At 38.2% G+C, this 23,388-nt stretch overlaps 4 protein-coding genes and 1 long non-coding RNA gene across 6 annotated transcripts; 3 read left to right on the top strand and 2 right to left on the bottom strand.

Moving 5' to 3' along the window:
- The first annotated feature begins 706 nt into the window (after nt 1-706).
- On the top strand, nt 707-3,092 carry OTP85 (Pentatricopeptide repeat (PPR) superfamily protein). Its single transcript, XM_023685484.2, has one exon. It carries the CDS (start codon nt 1,038-1,040, stop codon nt 2,832-2,834), a length of 1,797 nt encoding a protein of 598 aa, XP_023541252.1. The 5' UTR covers nt 707-1,037; the 3' UTR covers nt 2,835-3,092.
- A 945-nt stretch (nt 3,093-4,037) lies between these two features.
- Nucleotides 4,038-8,644, top strand: LOC111801856 (beta-1,3-galactosyltransferase GALT1). Its single transcript, XM_023686049.2, has 8 exons — nt 4,038-4,209; nt 4,799-5,666; nt 5,972-6,198; nt 6,286-6,567; nt 6,891-7,019; nt 7,095-7,274; nt 7,964-8,071; nt 8,149-8,644. Exons 2-8 carry the CDS (start codon nt 4,913-4,915, stop codon nt 8,362-8,364), a joined length of 1,896 nt encoding a protein of 631 aa, XP_023541817.2. The 5' UTR covers nt 4,038-4,209; nt 4,799-4,912; the 3' UTR covers nt 8,365-8,644.
- LOC111801858 (uncharacterized) lies at nt 8,596-11,337 on the bottom strand. Of its 2 annotated transcripts, none has more exons than XR_002816196.2 (2): nt 10,743-11,337; nt 8,596-8,953 (listed from the first exon to the last, which is right to left on the bottom strand). It is a non-coding gene; the product is annotated as an uncharacterized LOC111801858 (long non-coding RNA). The 2 variants fall into 2 exon arrangements; XR_002816195.2 differs by having other exon boundaries at nt 8,596-9,257.
- Nucleotides 11,338-14,866: 3,529 nt separating this feature from the next.
- Nucleotides 14,867-16,650, top strand: LOC111801567 (cyclic dof factor 1). Its single transcript, XM_023685594.2, has 2 exons — nt 14,867-15,193; nt 15,458-16,650. The coding sequence occupies exons 1-2, from the start codon at nt 15,056-15,058 to the stop codon at nt 16,418-16,420; spliced, it is 1,101 nt and encodes a 366-aa protein (XP_023541362.2). The 5' UTR covers nt 14,867-15,055; the 3' UTR covers nt 16,421-16,650.
- A 2,317-nt stretch (nt 16,651-18,967) lies between these two features.
- LOC111801594 (protein NRT1/ PTR FAMILY 4.6-like) lies at nt 18,968-21,809 on the bottom strand. Its single transcript, XM_023685625.2, has 5 exons — nt 21,668-21,809; nt 21,482-21,584; nt 21,165-21,382; nt 20,156-20,599; nt 18,968-19,906 (listed from the first exon to the last, which is right to left on the bottom strand). The coding sequence occupies exons 1-5, from the start codon at nt 21,668-21,670 to the stop codon at nt 18,968-18,970; spliced, it is 1,707 nt and encodes a 568-aa protein (XP_023541393.2). The 5' UTR covers nt 21,671-21,809.
- Nucleotides 21,810-23,388: the final 1,579 nt, after the last annotated feature.

A 23,388-nucleotide genomic window follows, 5' to 3' on the forward strand; every position in this document is an offset into this window, starting at 1 on the left:
GGTGTGGATTGATTTGCTATCGAACAAATGAGTACGAGTAAATAAGAAATAGATTAAGAAAACTACATTAATGACTAATGCCAATAATGAAACCCTAAGATATGCGTATTTAGAGGAGAGCCAAGAGTGAAGACAAATCGATTACATTTAAAGCATTAGAGCAGAGGAAATTACAGTCACGAGGATTGACCCAGAGATACAATTCTATTCGGAGCATCACCATTGTCAAGAGTAGAGGCCGACAATGAAACCAAAGCAGGAGGAGTTGAGATTAAGGGATTTGCAACTGGAATTTCCACCGGTGACTTCGAAGGAGCAGTAGGCGAAGTCGATGGAGAAGCAAGTTTCAATGAAAATTTACTCGTCCAACTCTCGAGAAAAATCAACTTAGCTATATTATGTAATTAAAGAAATTAATGTAATTTACCTTTTAAAAATACTATTATACCCTTGTATTTAAATTTAGAGGTTTCAAACAAACAAAAAATAATCAATTTCGATCATTAAATTATTTATATTTTTTTAAGGATGAAAGTGAAAGGGAAAAAGGAAAAATGAATGGAAAATTATAACTGTGGTAAAAAGTAAATTAATTTATTTTATTTATTTGAGGTTTTTCTTAATGAAAGGTAATTTTGTAATTAGGTTAAAATGACAATTATTTATTTATTTAAAAAAGATAAAATAAAATAAAATAAAAACGAGGATCGTAGAATTTCAGATAGAGGATTTTGCTTCTTTCCTAAAGATGAGGTTTTCTCTATCCATTTCCGGAAAGTGGGCGCTTGCCGGCGTCACTTTCTTCTTGCAACAACAATCCTTTATGCATTTTCAAGGTAAATTGTTTCTGTCTCTCTGACCTTGCTTGACGGCGAATTGGATACTGGAAGCACGATTCAGTGCAGTATCCAGCTTCATCCTGTTCTTGCTCTTTGATTTCTGGGTTGAATTTCAACTAATTTCAGTACTCCGGCGGGAATTTTATGCAAGTTGTTTTGAAGTTGAGATAATTTACGTTCCTAGAATTGAGTATTCAAATGGCAATCTCGTGTATTCCAACAAGCCAATTTGCTCTCTCAAAACCCAAGAATGAGTTCATAAATCAACCCCACCCACTTTCTCTTTTCTCCAAATGTTCATCTCTGAGGGAGCTCAAGCAAATTCAAGCTTATACCATCAAAACAAATCTTCACAATGACATCTCTGTTCTCACAAAGCTCATTAATTTCTGCACGCGTAACCCCACCATTTCGTCCATGGACCATGCCCACCACCTGTTCGATAAAATGCTTGACAAGGATATTGTACTGTTTAACATAATGGCTCGTGGTTATGCTCGCTCTAATTCTCCATATCTTGTATTCTCTCTTTTTGCTCAAGTCCTGTGCTCTGGATTGCTTCCTGATGACTACACATTCTCGTCTCTTCTCAAGGCGTGTGCTGGTTCCAAGGCCTTGGAAGAAGGCAGGCAGTTGCATTGCTTTGCTATTAAACTAGGACTTGGTCACAATATTTACATATGCCCAACCCTTATAAATATGTATGCGGCGTGCAATGACATGAATGCAGCACGGGGAGTTTTTGATGGAATGGAGGAGCCATGTATTGTTAGCTATAATGCCATTATTACAGGCTATGCTCGAAGTAGTCAACCCAATGAGGCTTTGTCATTGTTTAGAGAATTGCAAGCTAGCAATCTTGAGCCTACTGATGTTACAATGCTTAGTATAATTATGTCATGTGCTCTGTTGGGAGCACTAGATCTTGGAAGGTGGATTCATGAATATGTTAAGAAGAAAGGATTTGATAAATTTGTGAAGGTGAACACTGCACTTATAGATATGTATGCGAAATGCGGTAGTATAGTTGATGCCATTTCGATCTTCGAGGGAATGCGTGTGAGAGACACACAAGCTTGGTCTGCAATGATAGTTGCATTTGCAACTCATGGGGATGGCTTGAAAGCCATCTCGATGTTCGAAGAGATGAAGAAAGCAGGAGTTCGACCTGATGAGATTACGTTTTTGGGACTTTTGTATGCTTGCAGTCACGCTGGACTAGTAGAGGAAGGTAGAGGGTATTTCTATAGCATGTATAAAAACCATGGAATAACTCCAGGGATCAAGCATTATGGATGTATGGTCGATTTGCTTGGTCGAACAGGTCGACTAGACGAGGCTTATAAGTTCATAGATGAATTGGCAATTAAGCCGACACCTATTCTCTGGCGCACCCTGTTATCTGCTTGCAGCAACCACGGTAATGTCGACTTGGCAAAGCGAGTCATTGAACGGATTTTTGAATTAGATGATTCCCATGGAGGCGACTATGTCATATTATCGAACTTGTGTGCTCGATTAGGAAGATGGGAGGATGTGAACCGTCTGAGGAAATTGATGAAAGATAGAGGGGTGGTGAAGGTTCCTGGGTGTAGTTCTGTGGAGGTAAACAATGTAGTACACGAGTTCTTCTCTGGAGATGGAGTTCACTCCATTTCAGTCGAGCTGCGACGAGCGCTCGACGAGTTAATCAAGGAAATAAAGTTAGCGGGATATGTACCGGATACTTCTTTAGTATATCATGCTGATATGGAAGAGGAAGCGAAAGAGCTTGTCCTGAGATATCACAGTGAAAAGCTAGCCATGGCTTTTGGGCTCCTAAATACACCTCCCGGTACAACCATAAGGGTAGTCAAGAACCTCCGAATTTGTGGAGATTGTCACAATGCTGCAAAGCTTATATCTCTGATTTTCGGGAGGCAGATCGTCATTAGGGACGTTCAACGATTCCATCGCTTTGAAGACGGGCAATGCTCCTGTTGTGATTTCTGGTAATAGAATATGTTGAAATCATAAGCCATTGTTACAGTTGACATTTCTTCTGCAATGGCCATGCTCCTTTATGTTTGTATAGCCATGAAGATCTCAGAACAAGATTCATTTGAAGTTTCGACCTCCCCACGTATCCATAGTCACACACGAAGTTTATGAGTAAGTGATTGTTTGATAATTAGCAAGGAATGCCCGTATTTCTGCTAAACACGATGTATTGAATTCATAATTTATTAGAAACTTTTGACAAATTTCAACTAAGTCTCGTAATTAAATTACTTAGGGTTGCCCAATCATTTGATAACCAGACCACGGATCAAACTCAATAGAATTTGATTAGTCCTTTTTTATATCGTTATAATGTGACTATTGCTTAATATCAATTGAATGTCTATATACGAGTCTCGAGCATTCATCCAACATTGATTGCCTCTAAATCAAAGTACTTTTAAGTTTCTCTTCCATACATCTAACATTTTAAAACGGTAATTTCCTCGAACAATTCCATCAACTGGTTTGTTTTATGTATTTCTTTTGAGGGTCACCCACAGATCACCAAAAACTGATATTTTGGTTCGGTTATAATTATAGATAAGATAGAAATTGAATTCCATTGGTAAACAAAATTAATACTCTTTACAATCATTCACACCCAACAAATTATAGGCGTTGAAACGACACCGTTTTGGGTGGTTGTTGAGGTATTAGGTGAAATTGGAAAAATTCAACTGACGTCCAAGGATGTAAATTAAAAGGAAAGACATGAAGATAAGACTCTTCGTAAAAAGAAAAAAGAAAAAGAAAAAGAAAAGTATATAAAAATCGAGGACGACAATGGACAAGACCTTTCTTCTGAACAGTCCAATGAAAACCCGCCACGTCAAACAGCGAATTTGATTATGTGTAAAGATGGCTTTACGCTATTGGTTTGTCGCGGAGGGAGAAGCGACCGACCGGGTAACCCGGAAAATAGTTCATCGCTTTTTCCCTTTTGAAATTATAGATTAAACGGTGTCGTGTTTTTTTTTTTTTTTTTTTTTTTTTTTAATTAGTGTAACAACAACTATTCTAATGTTGAAAATTAAAATTAAAATCAAATTTGAAGTTTGAAGATCTGGGATTTATTTAATATATTATTCTCTATTATTCTCTTTTTTTTTCCTTTTTTTTTTCTATTTTTTATTTCCTGTCTTTTGCTTTGACGTCGACCCCAAGCTTGAAACGACAGCGATCTATTACTCTCTCTCTCTCTTTCTCTCTTTATTCTTCTTCTTCTTCATCTTCTTCCACCGTCTTCCAACTTCTCAATTTTTTTGCCGCCTTTTCTACATTTTCTCTGCATTTCTCTCCGGCGGAAGTTCCTCTTCGCATTTTCGAGGTAAATTTGCTTTCCATCTCCACTTTTACTGTATTTGTTCTTCTTCGATGGACTACTTGTTCTATGGAACGCTTAGACAATGTCTTTGGATCTCTTTGTGATTTCCGTCGCCGGAATTTTGTTTGAGGTTTCTGTGTGAGATTCTGATGATTTGCTAGTTGAAGGAGATCGAGTATTGTTTTGCTGTTTGTTTTGTACTTGTTTGAAGTTGGAGAAATTGTATCTAATGAAGTGCGGATGAATTTTTTGTTGTTTTTGTTTAGTGTTCCTTTTCTTTTGCTTCTCCTTGGCTTTTCTGGTACTGTTAATAATTTTAGTTTGAGTTTTGTAATTTTTCTTTTTGAGAAAGTGTTTTTTGCGATTTACGCGGGATGTAAGGTCGGATTATTGATGTTAGAATTAAGTTCTGAAACTTATTAACTATCTGTCGTAAGTAGCTGGCCTACTATCTTGTGCATTAAGTAGCAATAGGATTTGCGATATCTTGCAATTAATGCATGTCGAAGGTCTCATTTAATTTATATCTACCACTTGTTCCGAGAGATTTCTGTTCTTTGTTATCAATTGTTTCGTGTAAATATGCTTTCAGAATTAGTCTCGAGGAGCAAGATTTCCAGCGGCTGGGGGTTTATTTTGTTGTTGCTTAATGATGGTGGCTTGGGATTAGAGCTATTGGTTATTAGGCAATTGTTTAATTGCCAGAATGAAGAAAAATTATGGCCGGGTTCTGGTTGCGTCCTTGTCTATGCTGTTGTTGATGGTTTATGTTATCTCAAGAAGTTCAACTCGGCAAAATTATTATGCAACGCCCTTGTACAATTCCGTTGATCCTCTTGAGTGGCTCAATCCTGCAGTTCCAACTGCAGTACAAAATCCTGAAATTGCATATCAAGTGATTTCTGCTGACTCTATAATATCCAGTCTGTTCACTCCGGGGAATTTTACGGATGGAGAGAATCGAGCTCTTCAGACTTGGAACCATTTAAGAACCATAATTAATCATACACGAGGTTTGCCTAATGCCGTTGAGGCCATTAAGGAAGCTGGGGGTGTATGGGATATTCTCAAGGCTTCGATTGAAAAGGAAAGGCTTGGTTATACGAATGGAAGTGCACGTGCAAAAGAGAAGCAATGTCCTCATTTTCTAACTAAGATGAATGCTACAAAGCTTGAGCACAATGGTCATAAGCTGAGAATGCCATGTGGCCTGACTCAGGGTTCTTCAATCACAGTCATTGGCATTCCAGATGGACTTCTTGGAAATTTTCGAATTGACTTGACAGGGGAACCACTGCCTGGGGAGCCTGATCCACCCCTCATTTTGCATTATAATGTTCGGCTTTTGGGGGATAAGTTAACTGAGGATCCTGTAATTGTTCAGAACACTTGGACAGTTTCTCATGATTGGGGAGATGAGGAGCGATGTCCATCCCCTGATTCTGATGAAAATGGAAAAGGTATAAACGTGTATCATATTTCCTTTGAATGATTTCATGCATTCACTATGCAAAATAACTATTTTAGTCAAAATTATGTTTTAAAAATGGAGTCTAGATTAAATTGTGTTGCTTCTATTTATAAGCAATTCAAGTTTGACTACATACGATCTTACCTTGTGGCTCGCTGATGTTAAAGTTATTAATGCATATGCTTGCATAATTTTCAACAACATTGACTCAAGTCGCACGATGTGCATGTAATTGATTTATCAAGCATTGTTTCCTTTCACTTTGAAATTAATGTTGTTGGTTTTATATCCTAGTGGATGAATTGGAGAAATGCAACAAGATAGTGGGCAATGTCGAAACTCGCCTTTCTGGTTCGAACAAGAATTTTAACAAATCAAAATCTATGGTGCAAGGAGATAAAACAAGACCGTACTTCCCCTTCAAACTTGGTCAACCATTTGCTGCTACACTTAGAGTGGGAGTAGATGGAATCCAGATGACAGTTGATGGAAAGCATGTTACTTCTTTTGCTTACCGCGAAGTATTATCACTCATTCTTATATTCGTTGTCTTTACGTTGATCTCTGAACAATCAATCTAATGCTGTTTTGGCTTGCTTCTTATTTAGACTTTGGAGCCATGGCTGGTCAGTGAAGTGAAGATTTCAGGAGACTTGAAATTAATTTCTGTCCTGGCTAGTGGTTTGCCCACATCCGAGGATTCTGATCATATTGTTAACATAGAAGCATTGAAATCTTCACCCCTCTCACCGGAAAAACCATTGGATCTTTTCATTGGTGTTTTCTCCACAGCAAACAATTTTAAATATCGGATGGCCATTCGGAGAACCTGGATGCAGTATCCTGCAGTACAGTCAGGGTCTGTTGCAGTTCGCTTCTTTGTTGGGTTGGTGAGCTTCGCATGTACTCTTCTTTGATTGAAAAGAATCCCATACAATCAGGCTACTTGGTTTCATAAGATTCTAAGTTTTAGCTGTTCGTCACATGAACCACAATTTATTTCCAAAATTTATCTTGAGGCCACTTCTAAGTCTGCTCATAATGTTTTCAAGTGAAGTTGAGTGAGCTGCTTAAGAAGCCTGCTACTCTATTTTTAAAAATCTATTGGTTGGGTACTTGAATTTGAATGATTCATCAGTTGTTCATAAGAAAAGTGTGAGTTCATAAAGAATACAGTTTTAAGTGGCTTAAAATCAGTTTGCTTCATTTGCAGCATAAGAACCAAATAGTCAATGAGGAACTGTGGGATGAGGCCCGAACATATGGTGACATACAGATGATGCCTTTTGTTGACTATTACAGCGTTATTACCTGGAAAACGTTGGGTATCTGCATCTTCGGGGTAAAGATTCGTTCTTTCACTAAATGATGTGAATTTATCATATGGTTCAAGTTAACAATCTCGCTGCTTTGACAGGCAGAGATTGCTTCAGCGAAGTATATCATGAAGACAGATGATGATGCCTTTGTTCGAGTGGATGAAGTTCTTGCTTCTTTAAAGAGGATTGATGCACAAAGTGGATTGCTTTATGGACTTATCAACTCAGATTCTCAACCTCACAGAGACCCTGAGAGCAAGTGGTATATTAGCATGGAGGTAATTTTCCACATCGAATTTTGCTTATATGGGGAAAGGATCTAACATTGCGTGATAACCCAAGACTAAAAATTCAGTTCATTTTTTTTTTTTTTTTTCACTCTTATGGGTCTTAACTAACCTTTTTGCATTACTGAAAGGAAAAAGAAAAGAAAGAAAAAATCACTGCCCTGAAAGGAACGCTAACATGCAAGCATTTGTTCCCCAAGTTTGAGCTTGTCTGCTTCGAATTTAACCAACATTTCTGTTAAAAAAGAGTTTTTCCGAATATTATTCACATTTTTTAACAAGCTTGCTCATCATTTGGGTGTGTTAAAATATAATCAGTAGCTCAATAAGGGTGAATAGGGTGAAGTACAATAATTGTATAAACCCATTGTATATTTATTTTTAGGAACATGATTTAAGTATCTTTACATATTTTAGGAAAAAGACTTAGATCTATGTTAGGAATAAATTGTCCGGTCTCTACTCTAAATACCCCTTTCACCCTACTTCATTAGGGAGAGTGTTCAATGGTTTCTTCAAAATGTCTGGTAATAACTTCTCGATTGGTAATAAAGAGTGCGGAGTGTTTCCCACAGAGAGTTGTGTTCAACAGCCTGTATACAGCGTTCTCGATTTATCTAATATTAGTCGGCCACTTTTTATTTTCTACCATCTTATATTCATTGATTGCTCCAATGTAGGCATGGCCCGAAGATAATTATCCAACATGGGCACATGGTCCTGGGTATGTAGTGTCTAACGACATAGCTAAGACTATATCCAAAAACTACAAAGAGGGCCGCTTAAAGGTATCTGTTATTTCATTGATCGAAAAAGGTATTATTCCATAAAGGAAAAACTAAAAAACAGGATGTTATATCTTCAGATGTTTAAATTAGAAGATGTAGCCATGGGAATCTGGATAGAAAACATGAAGAAAGACGGCCTCAAAATTCAGTACGAGAAGGACGACAGAATTCACATTGAAGGTTGTAAGGATGATTATGTGGTTGCTCATTACCAGGGACCTCGGGAGATGCTCTGTTTATGGCAGAAACTTCAGGAAGGAAATGGTATTAGATGCTGTGGTTCTGATAACTAAGAGGTACTATTCTAACGGTCGAGCTAGTACATATTAAACAACGATACAAGGGTCGATCCCCCCTGAAAGAGAAGAGGTAACATGAGAAATTTTACACCCTCTTAACAATTGCTGTGTAATTAGATGTTTGTGTAGAGAAGCCTATGAATTAAAGAGTTGCTTGAAATTTTGTACATTTCAAGTGACCGAGAGTGTCGTGTTAGAATGAGAGTTGTAGCATGTACAGTGGTATATAGTAACAATAGGCAATCAATTAAATTCTTACCAAATCGTTGCTTCATCACAATTCATTTTCAATGATGTTTGTGCAATTACATTTACAACTTGCCTTAATTCTGAACATATCTATCATTGATTATCATACAAAATCCATCTGCCTGCAATATTTGGTATAATAGATGTATGCTCCACCTCTACCCAGAACAGTATGTATCAGATTATGACCAAGTATAAAATCAATTGATTATCATACAGATTAGGAGCTAATGCATGTGCAGTTCACTCTTACTTTCCAAGGTGGGGAAGTTAAATAGCTTTGACTGGAACCCAAAGAGTGAAGAAGCCTTTGACATCAGACCAGGCATGCCACCTGCGGTAAAATCGAGCTGAATAATAGCCATCGAAAAAAATTTAGATATTTAAAAAGTAGAATTCTTGTGGTTCCGGAGAATCCAGCTACAGGAGAACCAGGAACGGAGAGCTTTCCCCCCTTTTCCGCCCGCCTCTTTGGTCTTAAAAATGCTAGTTTTAAGAATGAGTGATTCCCCTTCTCCAACCCTTACTGCCCCAACCGGATAGCGGACAGCTAATACGTTCCACTTATTGAATAGGGTTCTATGGTCGGTCCGCGACCCTTGGATACCAAAGGCGTCCTTGGGGTGATCTTGTAGTTCCTGCAGGGTGGAGACGATGGGGTCAGTCTATGGATTTTCCTTCCTTTTGCCGCATTTCGCTCAAAGGGTTGAAGGGAGATAGTGCATCAAGCTCTTCGCAAGAGCCAACTTGATCCTCTTCCCCAGTGATCCCAGATGAGGGAACCCTAAGAGAGAAGAGCCAACTTGATCCTCTGATCCCAGATGAGGGAACCCTAAGAGAGCAGCCAACTCCAACTACCGTCCATGTACGATCTCTACTAGATCTGACCTCTAATATAAATACTCCTCCAACGTGACTGAGTTAAGGGCATAACTGTAATACCATGTTAAAAAATACGACCCTCTATAATGACAATAGTGTGATATTGGATTATATACTTTCGTGGCTTTGCTTTTAGTCTCTCGGTACCGAGATATATTCATTATTTATTAATACATGATATTCCATTAATTAATTAATCAATGTCAACAATCTTGAACACATCTGACTCCAACAAATTCCAGATCCTTCTTCAACCTTCTTCTTTCTTCTTCAACCCCTCCTCTTAATACCCTCTTCTTCCTCCACTCACCCATTCTCTAATCCCTTCAGCTCCCCTCCGATTTCCCATCAATGCCTTCCGAGCCAGACCCCTCTGAGCTTTCTTCAGCCCTCGAAACACTAATTCTCAACACAGACGTGTCTCTACTGGCACCCCATTTTCTAGGTTTCGCCACTATGATCCATACAACCGCCCCTCAATCCCCAAATCAAGGAATCGAAACAAACCCCACTTTACCAGACCGGTTCATCTTCTTCAATCCTTTTCTCCATCAATTGATAATGATCCAATCCACTCCTAAGAACAGCCAGCCCCCAGCTTCCAAAGCTTCGATCATAGCCATGCCCTCTGTTCATGTCTCTGAACAAACTGAGTGCGTGATTTGCTTGGATGAGATCGAAGTCAGGGGGCTTGCTAAAGAAATGCCCTGTAACCATAAATTCCATGGCGATTGCATTGAGAAGTGGCTGGAGTTACATGGGTCGTGCCCTGTTTGTAGATATGAGATGCCAGTTGATGATGATGAAGATGAAGGGAAGAGGGTTGAAGACGAAGGGACTGAGAGAATGGGAGAAAGGGAGATTTGGGTGAGTTTTTCTTTTGATAATCCTATGGGAAATCAGGATTCTCTGCAAACTCCTTCAATTGATTCTCATCATTCTTATGTACAGTGAAATACTTACAGTTCATATATATATATATATTCTTCTCTTTGCTCTGTCTCTGATTGTGTGTAATCATGCCACTTTTCAAATGATTCCCTCAGATTAGAACAAAGATCTTTGATACTTTTAACAATTCTGGAATTAAACTGTGAGTCAATTCAGTAGAACAACTCACAAAACAGACATGATTGAATTAAGTTCGGATGGTATTCGCCCATGGCCGCATATATTGTCCGTTCTAGGCTTTCCCTTTTGAATTGTTTTAAAATGCATTTGTAAGGGAGAGGTTTACGTACCCTTATAAAGATTGCCTCGTTTCTGCTCCAATTGCTATAGATTTCCAACATCAACTTGTTCTCCTCTACATTGATGTGGATCTCATAATCTACTCTTTTCGGGGTTTAGTATCTTCGTTGGCACACCGCCTAGTATTGGAGTGGGGCGGGGCGGGCGATGATTAGCTTCAGAAATTGAATTGTCACCGTACTGCAAAGCCCTTCTGCCATTCAACATCTCTAGCAGTGGCTGCTTCTGCCATTAATTAAAATAAAATATCATCTGTTCTAAAAATTTACACCAGTTATGAATCACTCATATACATACATATACCTGGTTTGCAGCTCGGGAAGCTTGATACTCCTGGCCAAGTTGAATCATAATTAAATCTCGTGTCACAATAGCTCCACGAAGACTTGCTTTCACTACAACTTTGGTAGGTTCTGTTAATCAAACCACTCTCTATGAGTTGTCGGCTCATTTCTCAACAGGCACGCAGTCAGAATCATAATTTTTTTCTACTGCTTGCAAGCTTACGGTTTCATGTTTTGTTTTATTCTTCGATGGGTGTTTTTCACTCTTTCCTCACGTTACTACTCCACTATCAGTCACTCAGATGGTGCTTGTTGATTCACACGGGATTCCATGTACTCCATAAAAACATTTCATTAAAGTGAAGATAGACATTATTGTTGTGGAAGATTACCCAACTTTAAAATCTGCTTTTTAGATCTCTAAACTCAGCAACAAAATGGTTGACAATGTTGGGCAGTTGAAGATAAGGAATTACATCTGAAATGATGAGGAAATTGTCGTGATTCATGACTTATTTTGAAGGTGGGTTTGGAAAGAGATTGAAGAATGAAAAGGCAACATGGAAAGAGAGGAAAATTGGAAAGGAAAAAAAGGTAATGGGTCTTGTCTGATCCACCATGGAAGTGGAGAATGAGGAAGAACAAGTCAAATAAAAAACACAACAAATGGTGAGCTGTTTTGAATGGGAAGAAGAAGAAGGAGAAGAAGATGAACATTCTGGACAATTATGATCAACAAATTTGAAACTCGAATTGGTCAACGGATTATGAATGGAAATCTTTATATTCAAATCATAATATGATTATAACTAATATAAAGGAAGAGTACGTGAATGAACCGAGACTACATTTGAATGAGAGCGATCTTAAGGATAAAAACTGCATGGTTAATATGTGGTTGGGTGACCTCGTACAAATTTTATTCTCGAAGATACATGTTTTAGGTCAAATTATCCGATCCAATTAATTCATATCAAAATTTTTAAACAAAGCTTTTTTTTTTTTTTTTTGAATACTAAAATATTATATTTTTAAAAAAATGGAATGATTAAAAGAAAAACAAAAATGCTCCAAACACTAAAAAAAGGGTTGAAAGTGGGAACTCTCCCTCTACCAAAGAATATTGAATCATTAGTTGTTAGAAAAATTTGGATATATGGATTACTTTTCTTTTTTCTTTTTTCTTGTTTTCATACAAAAAAAAAATGTCTAGATGTTTCCATACCCTAATCCAATTGGATACCACAAATACTACTTCGTGTTTTTATTTGATTTATCCTTAATTCCATCCCCGCTCCAGTTAGAGAGGAAAAGGAAACATTTTTCGTAAGGGTGTGGAAACTTCTTCTCGTATATGCGTATTAAAGCCGTGAGGTTGACGACGATACGTAATAGGCTAAAACAGACAATATTTGCTAGCGATGAGCTTGAGCTGTTACAAATGATTTCAGAGTCACACACCGTAGTGAGGGTGCTAGGCTCCCAAGGGAGGAGGATTGTGAGATCGATGTGGCAGAGTGAACGCTGGGGCTCCAAAGGGGTAGATTGTGAGATCCCACGGATAGTGTGCCAACAACAACGTTAGGCTCCCAAGGGGGTGGATTGTGAGATTGATATGTTAGAGGCGATGCTGGGTCTCCAAGGAAATGGATTGTGAGATCTCACCTCGATTGGAGAAGGGAGGATGTGAAATCTCTTTATAATAGATGTGTTTTAAAACTGTGAGATTGACGGTGATATGTAACAAGTCAAGTTATTGATCTCTCCATCATATTTATGCTTCATACGCGAGATGTAGCTCGTATGTTAAATTAAAATAATAATAATAATAATAAAAAAAAAGTTTCAAATTTAGGGGTCTAATTGTGAAAACGAAACTTTTGGGGGGCTTCCGGAAAAGTCCACGGAGAAACAGGGGCAGTTTTTTAAAAGAAAAAAAAAATTAAAAAAAGATGATTGGATATGCGTCCTAATTGTCCTGACTTGTTCAAACTGACACGTGTCCGTGACCAAAGAAAGATATGCCTCCTAATTGGACCAATGAGAGCCACTAGAAGAAGATATTTTAAAAAGGCAGATATGCTCCTTCACCTACCGACACGTGTTCATTAATCTTTTTGTAGTGTAGATGGACGGGTGGGATGCGTTTAGATGAGGCTTTTCGTGTATCTTTTTTGTGGAGACTGTGCTGATGTGGAAGGAGACAGTTATTAAGAGAGTGCTAGCTATGAGAGGCACCATGGTGGGCCCCCAGCCACGTGTTTATTTTACAAGTGGGGAGCTCGTACAGCTAAGCAAGCCCCGAGCCGAGTACTCGCCCAAAAACTCGCCGCCCAAACTCCCTATAACTTATTCCTTTGTTCTCTCTTTTTAAGTCATAATAAAATGGGACCAACTTTATTTATATAACTTTTAATTTCATTTTCATTCTAATTAGTATAAGTTCGAATCGATTAAAAAAAAACATGCAATATTGGTGCAGTCGTATAAACTTTTATGCTTACGTTAGCATGAGAGACGTGATTAGGGTTACGATAAAAAATTATCAAATTTGAGCTGACTCGGGATGACATCGACCAAGGAGATAGTGAGCACGAGCCTCACAAGTAGCTGACCATGGACTTGGGTTTCAACCCTAAGTCATTTTTCTTCTCTCTTTACTTGGTGGCTCGGTTCTCGTTCAGTTTGATTCATTTTGATCCACTTGGTTTCTTTAAGGTTTAGGGTTTAGGGTTTACGTTATTGTGGTCTAATTTAATACATAACAATTATCATTGAGAAACATTAAGAGAGTGAGTTTAAGCTCTATAATGACGATTTTGTACGTATATATAAAAATAAATACTTTATTTAATAGGAAAAAAAATGTTATACGGACAAACTATAATGATTGAATTCCGAAATTATGAGAGAAAAAATATCTATCAGTTTCAAATATGGCTAAAGATTTTTCTGTTATTTTTCTTTTACTCTTCCATTATTATCAATTATGCATTGAGATATTTTTCTAAAAAAAATTAAATAAAGAAAAAAAAAACAATGTCAAGAATGACAGCCAATCCCAAGGGGACACGTGGGTAATAAATTATTTATTTTATTTAGAAAAATAATTATTTTTAACATATGGGTAAATTTGAAGTAGAAGAGTGTCCAATTGCACTTTGAAGCATTAAACCCCACAAAAGTTAAAGGCTTTTCAACAAAAAGCAATGTCCCTACCCAAACTCTCCGCTTGATATTGTTTTCCGTTTGGATCGACCATTGAAATATGCTTTGGGACCAAAAAGAGGGGCAGTGGTATTTCACTCTCACCTTCCGACTCCCATTTATCTTACACCTCTCAAGTCATTTCACAAAGTCAAACTAGAGTCAAGCTCAACACGGTCTTCTTTTCCTATTGATTCTATCAAGCTCATTCCCTTAGTTGTGGTTTCGCTCGATAGTAGATATGGTCAGTAAAAATCTCGTTAATCCACTTATGCACATCACTAATTAGATGACGAGGTATTTGGATACCTTAAAAAAGTCATAATTACTCCCACCATTTACCCACTCTTAGTTGAATTTCTTCACTTTAGCATTCGAGAGATCATCTCTATCATTTGTGACGGTAGAATTTAATTTAATGCAAAAAAAAAAAAAAAAAGTAAATTAAAAAAAATTAATTGGGGAGGAGTGACGTGGCGATGCTGACATGGAATAAAAAGGATGAAACAGCACAACACTATCTTTTTAACCAATGTGGGGAATCTAACAGCACAATAAAGATCTATATGGCCACATGAAATTGTGGTTCATAACGTTTCTACCATTGCTGACGTGGAACCGCCCACCTTCTCCATTTCACACCCCCCTTCTCTATATCCTCTCTGTATATCTCAATTTTCTCTCCATAGATCACCAAACAAACAGCAAAGATCAGGAAGAACACTTCGATTAAAACTGAAAAACAAAGAGATTTGAAGAACAGATTCTCTGGCTTTGTTCGTTTGTTTGTTCGTTTAAATCCGAGAACGAAAATGGCTGAAGTCGAAGTCAGAGACCCAACAATCAAGCTATTTGGGAAGACGATTTCTTTGCCATTCAACCATGTCGATGATGATTCTGAATCCAAATTTGCTTCTTCAGCAGCTACTGTTCTTAATGATTCCCAGAAGGTTGGAGTTCTTCTGCAATTCGTTTCGTTTCAGAGTCTCTGTTTATTGAGTCTCTGTTTTTCATGGCGTTTCAGAATCCAAAAATGGAGCTTTTTCGTTCTGGGTTTTCGTTTTCTTTCCATTTTAATCATTTTTAGTTGCTTGTTCATCATTCTCTAAGCAAGAACAGGATTTGATTCTTGGATAATGAAGTTCAAAGATTGAACCGAGTTTCGTCTGATACTACTCTGTTTTAAGACGTGAAATTTGAATGTTCTTCTGCAGGAAACTTCATGTGAAGAACAGGGGAATGGCAGTGAAAAACAGAGCACAGAGCAAACGACATCGGTAATCAGTGAGAACCCATCAGTAGAAAGAGAAATTTCATCACCAAAAGCTGGAAAAAAGGAAGAAGAGAGCGATACAAGCATGTCCCCTGACAATAAAACCTTAAAAAAACCAGACAAAATCCTCCCTTGTCCTCGATGTAACAGCACGGACACCAAATTCTGTTACTACAACAACTACAATGTCAACCAACCTCGTCATTTTTGCAAGAATTGTCAAAGATACTGGACGGCCGGCGGGACAATGAGAAACGTTCCCGTCGGCGCCGGCCGACGGAAGAACAAAACCTCATCTTCTTCACATTTCCATCAGTTATTAATTCCCGACGGCGGAAATGGAACCTTTCTCACTTTTGGCTCAGATTCTTCAAATGGGTTTCTCGTTGGTACTGAAAATGGAGATGAACAGTCAATTACAGCCTCCAATTCGTCGGAGAATGGAAGTAAAATCACTTCACAGCAATCAGTAGTGAAAAAGATTGTCCCTTTTCCATGGCCTTATTATTCAATATCTCCGCCGCCATTCACCCCGCCGGTGTATCCAGTGACGTATTACCCTGCACCACCGTACTGGGGGTACACAGCGCCGCCTTCTTGGACGGTAGTTAATCCCAACAGTGAAAGTTCGTTAACAAATTCCTCTGTTTTGGGGAAACGGTTAAGAGATGAGAGAAGTGTGAAACAGAGCAATTATGAACAACCCTGTTTCTTGATTCCGAAGACAATGAAACTGGATGATCCAAACGAAAAAGCTGCAGCAAGCTCCATCAATGGCGGACTTTTCAGCTCTTTCCAACAAAATTCAAAGGGAAAAGAAGAACATCACCATGAAAGTTACTCGCTTTTGCAGGCAAATCCAGCAGCTTTTTCTCGGGCTATGAAATTCCGAGAGATTGCTTAGTTCTTAGATCAAAAACGATGCCATTAAACAAACCCAAATCCCAATTATTCTGTTCTTGAGACTAATTAACCTAAAATTAGAGTGGAAATTATTGTTGTTTTCCAGTAGGAAGACAAATCTGGACCCGACATCAGACATGAACACCCATGTTTGTAGGTTGGAGCATTTTTCTCTGTCATGCTTTTCTGTACATTATTATTACAATCGAGATATACCCTTCCTTCGCGCTAGATTCTTGCTTCAACAAAAACTTGCAGATATGGATATGGATGAAGTTGATTCCCTAGCTCGGTTTCGATCGTTTTCTTTGCCTCTTTTCCTACGAGTCGATGACTATTCTATACCTGGAATCGAGAGGTATAGATGCCTTAAAGTGCTGGTTGAGCTAAGCTTTGATTCTGATATATGGCTGTGATAGTATGGAGACTTAGAGACCACATTTTGTTGTTCTACACTAAGATTCATTGTGATTAAGGGACCCAATTGCATGTGATGCCATAAACTTTCATTATCATGCTTCCCATCTCCTTTTCAAGATAGCTTCAAATCCACGAACAAGATTATAGGTAATTCATGTTACGAGTTACGAATCTTCATAATGATACGATATTGTCAAAAGACTTCGTACACAACACAAACTTCTACAGTTCTCGCGAGAGTTGAAAAATCGTCTACGGGCAAAGCACTGTTCCATGTAACTACTTACCACCTACACTCTGTCATCCATTCAAACTTTACGAACCTAGGTAATAGTATCCCGATAAAGAGCCGACAAAGGGAATGAGCCAAACAGGGAGTAGGCAGAGGATCCCTATAGGGCGAACCCAGAATCCAGTTTGACCCTGGGACCGATCACGAGAATTCGAGTATGAGACTATTTTTACTATAAATTATTTGATAGGAATTGGAAGTATGAGTCAGAATAATATGTTATTAATGGAAGTGCAAATAAATAAATAATAAATAATGCATGGTTTTTGGAGAAGGTATCTTAGAAGCAAAGTTTTTGAAAAGTGAAAGCAACTTTACATTCCACCCAAAAAGGTAGATTGGAAAAAGATAGAACAATTTGTGATTTTAAATAAATTAAATAAATTATTGTATATGATCTCGATCGGTAATCCAAGCTATCATCGTTGACGATTTATAGTTAGTCTTATAATATGTATATAGATTGTTCGTAAAGAATGTATTTTTATAAGTTTATAGACAAGCTACTGGTTGAATATATTTATATATTTACTCGTGTTTTTTTTTTTTTTTTTTTTCAAATAGTATTTGAGATATCGGTTGATGATGATGGTGTGTAAGGAACTAGGTGACTATGAAACTTATTAGACTTGAGTTGTGTGTTGAGTAGTGACCATTCTCGTGTTCAAACACAAGAGATTGATAATAAGATTCAGACTGTGATATCCTACTTGGTTGTTGGGGAGGAGAACCAAATTTTCTTTAAAAGGGTGTGGAAACCTTCCCTTAGCAGATGTGTTTTGAAGTCTCGAGAGGAAGCTCGAAAGGGAAAGTCCAAAGAGGACAATATCTGTTAGCGGTGGGCCTGGGCCGTTACAAATGACATCAAAGGTAGACACCAGGCTAGCGAAGAGGTTGTTCCCCAAAGGGGTAGATACGAGACGGTGTGCCATTAAGGACGTTGGGCCCCGAAGGGGGGTGGATTGTGAGAATCCCACCTTGGTTGGGGAGGGTTGATGAGGAGAATGAAATACTTTTTATAAGCTAGTAGATGGGTTTTAAAGCCTTGAAGGGAAGCCCGAAAGGAAAGCCCAAAGAAGACAATATCTGGTAGACGGGTTTTAAAGCCTTGAGGTGAAGCCCAAAGAGGACAATATTTGGTAGATGGGTTTTAAAGCCTTAAGGGGAGGCCCGAAAGGGAAAGCCCGAAGAGGACAATATTTATATCTGGTAGACGGGTTTTAAAGTCTTGAAGGGGAGCCCGAAAGGGAAAGCCCAAAGAGAACAATATCTGGTAAACGGATTATAAAGCCTTGAGGGGAAGCTCGAAAGAAAAAGCCCAAAGAGGATAATTTCTGCTAGCGGTGGACTTGGGTCGTTACGAATGGTATCATGGTAGACACGAAGCAGTGTGCCAGTACGGACACGGGCTCCAAAGAGGATGGATTTGGCAGGGTCCCACATTGGGAGAAAGGAAAGAGTGCCAACGAGGACATTGGCCCCCGTGGATTGTGATATCCCGCATTAGTTGTGGAGGAGAACGAAACACCATTTATACCCAAGATCTATTCACTCTGTCAATAACCGAACCAGATTTGGTGTATCATAAGGGATTCCTAGGGTACGGACCTCCCCCAAAATTATTTTGAAGATCCAAAACAAAAAAGAGTGTGGAAAACCCGAATTGAAAACCCCAAAGAGGACAATAAACGAGATTCACAAACACAAAAAGTTACTCTCCCATTCTATGTTATGCCAGCTGAAAGATGAGAGCATTTGCAGTGTTTATGAATGTGTTAGAATAAATGGGTGGAACCTGCAAGTATTATTGCATCACATATATACATATATAGTCATTCACCTATTGTTGTGATTTTGGTCTGTACTTGTACTGAATTGCCCAACACACATCAACCAGTAGAATCTCTCAAGGTGATAATGGTTTATGTTTTTTCCAGATAGCCATGGATGGTGATTGGAGTTACCCGTGACGTTGTTGACGATCGATACGACCACCGAGCTAAGGTAAAACCCCATAGCCATAGAAGCCCAGGAAAGAGATGTGGCCAAGGATCTCATGCTTGCAGGTGCTTCTGTGAAGAAAAATTCCAATGATCCAGCCAAGGAGAGAAGATCTGCTGATCCAAGAAACAAGTACTGGATGGCGATCCAAAGGAATGTGATCGGCAATGGTTGACCGGAGTCGACTAGACCATGTTCGGTGGCTACTCTCTTGCGCTTCGTCTCGACAACTGCTGCAACTGCCATGGCTCCAATAGAGAAAATTAACCCAACTCCTATCCTTTGGAGCTGACTGATTCCCATTTCGGTTTTCGTTATCCTTCGAGCAAACGGGATGATTACGTGATCGTATATCGGGGCAAGGAGCATGATGAAGAGAATAGGGAATATGGGGAGAGATGCAGGTGGAACTTTAAAGGAGCCTATTTTGGTGTTCATTGTTGATGCTTGTTCAACTGAAAATGTAGAGAGCTGAGCCACACAGCAGTTGAGGATGATAGTGCAACCAAATATTGGTAGAATTTTCAACACAATCTTCACTTCTTCAACTTCTTTAACTGTACATTCTAATGCTGAATGGAATGGCTTTTTCACAACTGCATTGTTTAGAAACTTGAGACTCTTCGATGGTTCATCCACAACATCTGTTGAATCTCTTCCTTCTTCATTCTGTTTAGCTTCTTTTCCATCAGGAGCTGGACTCATGGCTATACTCGCTATCGAGTTTCGTGAGCTCGGCCGAACGCAGCAACCAAACATTGCAGCTACTAAGACCTGATGATCAGTTAAAACACCAGAAGTTGGTTCAATTAACTTCATTTTTGTTAGGAATGACGACTCTCCACAATAGTATGATATTGTCCACTTTGAGCATAAGCTCTCATGGCTTTGCTTTGGGCTTCCCCAAAAGGCCTCATACCAATGAAGATAGTATTCCTTACTTATAAACCCATGATCTTCCACTAAATTAACCAATGTGGGACTCACACTCCCAATAATCCTGAAATGTTATGGTATAACTACCTTGCTAATTGTTGTGAGTGGACTTCCAGTAGGTATTTTGTTGCGGTAAAGAGGGGAGCCTGCAAAGAAGACAACCATGGACAAGAATATGCTGAGCATTGCAATTCCAAAGCCCCACTCCCACCCTTTGTTGTCTTCAACCCACACCACCAATGTGACTGCAATAAGCCCACCACATGACAGACAAAACACGAAGTAGTTGAAGAAAGTGGATCTCATTTTCCTGCCCTGTGGTGTACTATCATCAAATTGCTCCGCCCCATGCGACGGTAGCGACCCCTTTATGCCACCGACGCCCAACGCCACCAGATATAGCCCAGTAAACAACATTGCTGCTTTGCCACCGCTCGCTTCTTGGCACACCACGGCGGGGTTCGCTTGTTGATCACATGGAGGAGGCTTCAGCGATGGCATCTTTACTTGTATCAGCAAAATTGCCCACCCCTGGTCAAATGCTTGGCCTTAGACTTAGCTACTGATAAAAGAATTATGACTTTTACAAGATGAAAATGCACTATCACAAATGTGGACACACTTGGTGCCACGTGTTCGATTTCGCTCATCCTATTCGCTGCCACTTACCTACTAAATATTAATCAAACGGGCTTAAGTATCTCGAGACGCCTCTAAACCAACCAAAAAGGTTTATAAGAGGCAACAACATGTTAGACAAATACCGTAAATAGACACCTTCTGATTGGACGTTTCCGATTAAGGTAGAGGACCAATAACGTATGAAGAAAAAACACAAACACGACCAATAAGGTAAACAAGATTATGATTGTCTTTGCATGACAATAAATATTAAGCATAAATCTTTGACTAAAATATTATCAGTTCAAATCTCTCCACGAGTGCATCAATTACCAATATTAGTGGTTCAACCTCTTTTACGCATGTCGTTGAAGTAAAAAACGATCGGTTTTTTCACTCGGGTTAGGGTAAAAAGAGTAAAAAAGTAAAAAAAAAAAAGGAAGTAAAAGAGAGAAAGGGAGAGAGGGATAATTACGAGTAATTGAATGGCAGCACTAATGAGGAAGATGAGATAAGAGGTGAAAAAGGCATCAGAAAGGAAGCCACCAAGGAGGGCAAGGAGAAAGGCAGTTCCCATGAAATTGGTGACATTGTTAGCCGATTTTGACATAGAAAAGTGCATGTAACGAGACAAATACATCACCAAATTGCTTGCATTTGCCGAAAACGCCAAATGCTCCAATATCTCCGCAACTACAAAAAAAAAACACACACACACAAAAACACCAAACATTCATCAAATCTTCTCCAAAACAGATCAAAACCCAATTCTTCAAACAACTTTGGTAATACCCAAATCAAAGGATGCTGCAATCATCCCCCCATGGCGGCCTCTCACAGCCGCCCTCTTCCGCCAGTCCACATACCCTTCCCATCTACGAATCTCAGCACTTTCCTGAACCCAACAAACAAAAACAACCCTTTAGAGAAAGGCATAACATACTCAAAAAAAGGCGATTGAAAAACAGAGACACCCACCATACTCTGTTTTGCGTTTGAATCTTGTCTGAATAGCAGAGCGGATAAATGGAGGGATATTTAAAGATGAAAGGAGAGAGAGAGGAAGCTAGAAGAAGATGAGAAATGACTTCCATTCCTCCAACCACTTCATGCTACCAACAAGAATATTTTAAAAATGTCAATTGGCTTGGAGGATTAAGTAAAGGGTGTTTAAGTAATTCCAACAAAAGGGTATTTTTGTATCGTTAGACGAACACGACTCTCCACAATGGTACAATATTGTCTATTTTGAGCATAAGCTCTCGTGGCTTTACTTTGGACTTATACAACAGACCTCATACCAATGTAGTTAGTATTTCTCACTTATAAACACATGATCATTCCCTAAATTAGCGACATGAGACTTTCATCATCCAACATGTAGAATTCTTATTGGGAATCTTTAATTTTGTGATATATTTTTTAAGATTCTTATTCAAATTCGTTCCCTTATAGAAGCAAAGAATTAATCCTTTGCTAAAGTATATATATATATATATAATATATTGGATTTTTTTTTCTAAATTTCCAAATTTGAAATTCAAACCCAAAAAAAAACTTTTTAATTGTAAAAATGGTTCATGCTCTTTCAATTTAATAAGGTCTCTAATTAAAATATCTATAAAATATATATATATATATATATATATATATATATAAGATAATATTATTTATTCTTGGACTACTTGTTATTAATATATTATATCATTAGTTGTCTTGTTATCGTTATTATTAATATTATAGATTTAAATATTAGGGTTGATTAATCTTTTTTATTTTAAAATAAAAATAAGTTATAAAATAATTGATTTTAGAGATATTTAAATTGCTTTCAAATAAGATATTTTATGATCTATTTCTACCCTATGGGCTTGGGCAATTAATTGAGCTCTTAAATTTGGGGAGATAAACTTGGACAAAACGCTGTCGTTGGGTTTAATTAATTTAGTTTATAATATTCATCGTTTCATTCAATTTAAGTTAAAATTAAGATAATTAATTTTATGGATTATTTATAATTTTTTAATAATTAATCTCAACCTTTATAACTATTAATTTTATATTTAGAATTGGGATAAAAAAAAATTATTTAATGAAAATAATCCAAAATTTTTCAACTTCAAAATCACTTTCTAATAGGTGTCGATTGAATCACCCGAAAATTAATTAATGAGAATAAATCCCTATCGATTAGGTCACTCCCAAAATTATTTAATGAGAATTATCGATTAGGAATACTCGAGGAAAGAGGGTGTCAACATCCTCACTAGCACTACTCAGCCACAGACACAGACACTAGCTAGGGAGATATTTCCACACCCTTATAAATATGCGTCTATTAGGGTTTTCACATGCTTACAAGGAATGCTTAGGGAAAGAGGGGGTCCAGCATCCTCGCTGGCGCAATCGCCGCTTAGGAAGACGTTTCCACACCCTTAGAAGAAATGTTTCATTATGCTCTCTAACCGATATGGTGTCTCACACACACATCTTTATAAGAAATGATTCATTACCCTCTCCAACTACATAGGACCTCACATAAATTTTCTAAGGTCAGAGGGTTCAAACTTTCATCCCCACAAATTTTTAATGGTTGAATTACTCACTCAGAGTTTGTTTTCAAGGTCAAGCTTCCTAGTTCGGTAGATAAAACTAGTCGATTTATAGAATGGTTCTTCCTTTCTTCTTCGTCGTTAAGA

The sequence above is a fragment of the Cucurbita pepo genome, chromosome 9, assembly GCF_057944985.1.
Source record: "Cucurbita pepo subsp. pepo isolate OVF chromosome 9, ASM5794498v1, whole genome shotgun sequence".
Lineage (NCBI taxonomy): Eukaryota > Viridiplantae > Streptophyta > Magnoliopsida > Cucurbitales > Cucurbitaceae > Cucurbita > Cucurbita pepo.